Source organism: Miscanthus floridulus, chromosome 2 (genome assembly GCF_019320115.1).
Source record: "Miscanthus floridulus cultivar M001 chromosome 2, ASM1932011v1, whole genome shotgun sequence".
In the NCBI taxonomy this organism is placed as follows: domain Eukaryota; kingdom Viridiplantae; phylum Streptophyta; class Magnoliopsida; order Poales; family Poaceae; genus Miscanthus; species Miscanthus floridulus.
In genome coordinates this window covers 133,272,523-133,278,195 of record NC_089581.1, presented here as the reverse complement: position 1 = coordinate 133,278,195, position 5,673 = coordinate 133,272,523, and the positions used below count along the sequence as shown (strand labels likewise).

The following is a 5,673-nucleotide window of genomic DNA, read 5'->3' as shown; positions in this document are numbered from 1 at the left end:
TTTCAACCCGATGAATAGTAGTATTTTCGTCTTATTTGGTAAATATTGTCCAATCGTGGACCAACTAAGCTCAAAAGATTCATCTCGTGATTTCCAACTAAACTGTGCAATTAGTTATTTTTTTTACCTACATTTAATGCTCCATGCAAGCGGCTAAAAATTGATGTGATGAAGAGAGAGTGAAAAAACTTGGAATTTGGGGCTCATCTAAACAAGGCCCTGAAATGCTTCAGATCCATCACGGTTGGCTTCTTCGCAAACGGGGGAGAAATATGAACAAACCACTGACAAATCGGACCCACTGGAGCGACAGGCTCGGACGCCGAAAAAGCCAGTAGTAAAGCCACAGATCGGATCGCGGGCAGAGGCCAGACGGGACAGCCCCGGACTCGGGCACTCGGCATAGCCGCGCAGTGGCGTGTCCGCCTCGAATTCGAGCGACGGCGACGGCGACGACGGGAAGGGAGATGGAGGCGGCTGGAGGCGATGGGAGGTGGTGCGTGGTGACTGGCGGCCGCGGGTTCGCCGCGAGGCATCTGGTGACGATGCTGCTCCGCTCCGGCGAGTGGCGGGTGCGCGTGGCCGACCTGGCCCCCGCCATCACGCTCGACCGCGAAGAAGAAGAGGGTTTCCTGGGTGCTGCTCTCGGCGAAGGCCAAGCCGTCTACGCCTCCGCCGACCTCCGCGACAAGGCCCAGGTCGCCAGAGGTGTGTGGTCTCCCATTTTGTTTTTTCCTTCCCAGGTTGTTAGCCAGGGTAGGATCTGTAGGCGATGCGGCAGCGGTACCCTTTGGTTTCGTGTGGGTGTGGGATCGGAAGATCCCTTCTATTGGCTCTTGGGGGCTGCTTAAGAAATCGGATGAACTAGTGATGCTGGACATTGGAGACGCATAATTTGTTTCGCAATATTGCTAGGATCTGCATTATATAATCTTCACTTAGTTCCATATGATTAGCCTAATTTTAGGTAAACGCCTAGGTACATACTTGCATTGGTAGATACTATAGTGCTCATCCCATTTTTTCGGAACTTCCTATTAGCTTCACATTGTATACATTGCTGGGTATGAGTTCTGTCTAGTTTGTCTAGTGGCCTAGTGCTTTTATTTCGTCCCAGACAATGCTCCCATGTTGATCTTGATCCTGTTGAAACTATTGAATTAATCCACAAAGGGTTCACTGCTGAAACCAATGAGATAATCCGGAGGGTTCACCTGTTACAAAACCAAGATTCAGTTTCTGATGTCAGCTAAGGATTTGAAGTTTCTTAATCATTGGCATTAATCCTCCTTAGCCTATAGGATATAATTCGACTTCATATACTGATATGAGGAATGTACTAAATTGTTCTATCATACAATTGTCTAATTGAACATATCTACTTCTAATAAGGGGAACTTTTGAACTGCCTCAGTATGATGTTGAACCATACCAGTAAGTTAAATGTTATAGATGTATAACTACTTTTCAATGATATATGGCCTCCCCAACTTTTGAAACTTCGCATATGATATTTAGTATCATAGAGACATAAGTACATATGTGATGGAGTTAACCTTTTTTGATCAATTGTTTTACTTTCAGAGCTCTCCATGTTAGTTGCAATTGTCTTCGCAGTTCTAAAGATTGTCAATCTTTTGCAACATTATGAAATCACTCAACTTTATCCCGATGCTAGTCTATAAGTCTTAACTATATGAGTTGGTTCTAATATGAAATAGATATTATTTGCAGTACTCAATTGATCGATTGATGTATGCAGTCTTTGTGCTTATTCCATTGTGTGTGTTTTTTTATCTGCAGCTTTTGAAGGGGCAGAAGTAGTTTTCCATATGGCTGCTCCAGATTCATCCATCAACAACTTCCACCTTCATTATGCAGTCAATGTTGAGGGTTGGTACTGCTAACTTGTGTGTAGCCAGCTTTGGTTCCTACTTCATTATTACTCACAACACTTAGTTTTGTTTATGAGATATTGAGATGACACCAAATTGACCATGTTTTTCTTATTGCCATTATATATCACTATATCAGTAACAATTAACAAGTAAACCTTGTTTATTGCAATGATTTGTATGTGACACAGGAACGAAGAATGTTATTGATGCTTGTATCCGTTGCAAGGTGAAGAGACTCATCTACACTAGTTCACCAAGTGTCGTGTTTGATGGAGTTCATGGAATTTTTAATGCAGATGAATCAATGCCTTGCCCTGATAAGGTCTGTTTCATACACATTCCATTCTTTTGATTTGTCAATGGCTTGCACTTGTTTCTATCTTTTCTGACATGATGTTTTCTTACTCCAGTTTAATGATTCATATTCAGAAACGAAAGCAGATGCAGAAAGGCTTGTGATGAGGGCTAATGGTAGGGAAGGGCTTCTTACGTGCTGTATACGCCCAAGTAGCATTTTTGGCCCTGGTGATAAGCTAATGGTTCCATCTTTGGTTGCTGCTGCAAGGGCAGGGAAGTCCAAAGTAAGAATAGCTACATACATCGACTTAAGTATGCTAGTTTAGTAAATGTTGATGATCACATGTGCATATTGACAACTCTTATATATAGATTCAGAGTACCCATTTGTTTTAATTAGTTGATGAAATCATATTTGACAAAAAAATATTGGTGAGCTAAATTTTTAGCCCTTTATGTTTTAGAAAAGCTTCATATGAAACTGTTTTTCATTTTAATACTTCCTGAAAAAACATTATCGGCTTCCTATGCAGTACATTATTGGTGATGGGAACAACTACTATGATTTCACCTACGTGGAAAATGTGGCATATGGCCATGTTTGTGCAGAGAAAACTCTATCATCTGAAGATGGTGCAAAGATAGCCGCTGGAAAAGTATGAATTTCACTTACATATAAACTGCTGGGGAACTTTGGATCTTTTGCTCAGCATCTTACTTTCAAGATTCACTAATCGTATTTGATATTGCTTTTCTAGACCTATTTCATAACAAATATGGAGCCTATAAAATTCTGGGAGTTCATGACATTGATTTTAGAAGGTCTTGGATATGAAAGGTATTCATGTTTCACAATGACCTTATATGTAGAATAATGTATGTATACTTAGACATTTGTTACCACTTACCAGCCAAATCTATGACAAATAACTTTCCACATAACTAGAAAGCTCATGAAGTATTATCTCATGTTCACTGAATTCCTCCTGTAGGTTTGGATTATTTGTAAATTTATTCGAGTTTCATATTAAGCTTAATTGACTGCTAACTTTTGACTGTGTCGAGATGATTTTCTTTCCTTTCTTCCCTATTTAAAACAAGGCATTATTTCCAAACTCTGAGAATTTATTTATTTACTAAGATATGGAGAGATAAATCATTTTTAGCCATTCTCTAAGCTCATGTATAGATTGCTTGGTCTCATGATTACATATGCTACTGAAGTCAGTTTAGCTGTTTCTGATATCAGATGTTTACCTTCCGCACTTAACTTTACTGTGCCCTTCCATGTTACGCATTAACCTACATGGTACAGCCAATGAAAAGAACGGCTTTGTTCGGCTGCTCTAATAAGCCGGTTTATCAGCCATGGTACAGTGTTTTTCTCTCCCAACAAATCAGCCGTACAAATCAGCACAAGCGGCAGAAACCAGTGTACTAATGTGTTTCATGTCCAAACCTGTTTCATGTCTATATCAGCAGGGTAGAAACCAGTGTACTAATGTGTTTGAACTTCATTACAGGCCTTCAATAAAAATACCAGTCTCTGTTATGATGCCAGTGGCTCATGTTGTAGAATGGACTTACCAGAAATTTGCTAAGTATGGAATGAAAGTTCCTCAGCTGACCCCTTCAAGGATCAGGCTGCTCTCATGTAACAGGACATTCAGCTGCTCAAGAGCAAAGGACCAGCTTGGTTATGGACCTCTTGTGTCCCTTAAGGTTCCTATCTATACCCTTTAATTTCATTAGTGATCTTTCTGACATGATGTTTTTTTATACTACTTTGGCCCCGTTCGCTTCGCTGAAAAAACAAGCCGAAACACTGTTCCGACTGATTTGTTGCGAGAGAAAAACACTGTTCCGGCTGAAAAAACAAGCTGAAAAAGACGGATTATAAGAGAAGCGAACAGGGCCATGTAATAAGTAATTGATGGCCTATTTTAAATTAAGGATGGACTGAAGAGAACAGTAGAGTCGTACCCCCATCTACAAGCTCAGAATCAGAGGAGTATATCAAAGGCTTCAATTTTCCTTGGGAATGGAAATCGTAGGAATCTATACCTTTGTCCCTTGTGCCCATACACACCCTGTATATTCATTGTACTTTTGTACTTCCACATTCGAAATGCTTACCAATTTATCTATTAATATGCAGTTGCAAAAACAGTACTTTGGGAAGATGCGAAGCAAACTGTGACAGTGCTTCTACTGTTGGCTGTTATCTATTACCATTTATTTACATGTGGTTACACCTTCATCACAGCGATGGCAAAGCTTTTGTCACTGACTGCTCTGTTCTTATTCATTCATGGCATGCTGCCATCAAATGTGTACAGTCCTTCAATATCCCTTTTTCATTTGTTAAATTTACATGCTATCAAATGGTTAACTGCTATTTTGATCTTTTTTCCATCATTGCATTTTGTTGAGTGTTCTAATTTACTATATTTGATAATACTTTTGCAGGTTCGGTCACAAGGTTGAGAAACTTGAGGCCTCTAATTTTCACATCACACAGGCACAGGCTCATCATATTGCTCATTCTATTACTTCGTGTTGGAACTCTTTAGTCAGTTCGCTAAGATCTCTTTGCAGAGGAAATGATTGGCTATTGTTTCTCAAGGCATGTTAAGCCCTGCTTCTGTCTGATACTTTCATTAGATTAGAATTTTTGTTACATGCTTCCCAGATCAATTTCCAAATGTCGTGAAGCATAGTGATTGTTTGTGTACTTTTTATGTTAAAATATCGTTGTCCTTCGTTTTTGCCAGGTTTCACTCTCTCTGCTGGTTGTCAGCATCCTTAGTTCCATGTCTTCTCAAGCTGCATTTAAAATAGGTAATGAAAAACTGTCACTCTTCCCTTAGACCCCGCAATATAAGAAGCATGAACACATGACTGATGGTGTGAGAAATTCATGTCAACGACAGGTACTGCTCTGGTTTTCACAGGCTTCAAAGCATATGAGAAATGGGAGGACAGCATCGACAGTATGGTGGGCGACGTTTGCACCGTTCTTCTGAACTTTAGTTCTGCCAAGAAATCGTCTAGCTAGAAACAAACGTAAGTGGTGGATCTTGCAGACCGCCAGTTGCTTTGTTTAGTAATATTATCTTCAGCTTCAGCTGTTTCTGTTTTTAGTTGACCTAAATTTTTTTTCTGTATTCTTTTGATGATGTTGTAGAATTGCCAAGCTGCCCATATGCAAGTTTTTGGACTCTTTTCCTCTAGGTAGTTGATGTACAATCTGAACTGTACATTTTTCCCTTTCCCCTCCATGAGGTTCTCTTTCCACATATATTGTTTTTGACATATGAACGGTGAATGCATCTTGCCGTAAGTTCCCCGGATGGATGGGTGCATTCTTGAATAACAAGGGCAGCACCAACACAGGCGCATAGACACGTTAGCCTCGGTAAAAAGTACCGTGTCACATGTGCAGCAAACAACTTTAAGGTTATCACCTATCAACTAT

General features: G+C 40.1%; 1 protein-coding gene across 2 annotated transcripts; it reads left to right on the top strand.

Annotated features, from left to right (window-relative positions):
• Positions 1–284: 284 nt before the first annotated feature.
• On the top strand, positions 285–5,465 carry LOC136539733 (3beta-hydroxysteroid-dehydrogenase/decarboxylase-like). 2 transcript variants are annotated; one of them, XM_066531706.1, is made up of 13 exons: positions 285–708; positions 1,804–1,893; positions 2,087–2,220; positions 2,309–2,479; positions 2,729–2,851; positions 2,954–3,033; positions 3,719–3,917; positions 4,149–4,245; positions 4,354–4,528; positions 4,665–4,821; positions 4,970–5,036; positions 5,129–5,261; positions 5,383–5,465. In XM_066531706.1, exons 1-12 carry the CDS (start codon positions 468–470, stop codon positions 5,251–5,253), a joined length of 1,659 nt encoding a protein of 552 aa, XP_066387803.1. In that variant the 5' UTR covers positions 285–467; the 3' UTR covers positions 5,254–5,261; positions 5,383–5,465. The 2 variants fall into 2 exon arrangements, with proteins under 2 accessions (XP_066387803.1, XP_066387802.1); XM_066531705.1 differs by having other exon boundaries at positions 5,129–5,465.
• The last annotated feature ends 208 nt before the right edge of the window (positions 5,466–5,673 follow it).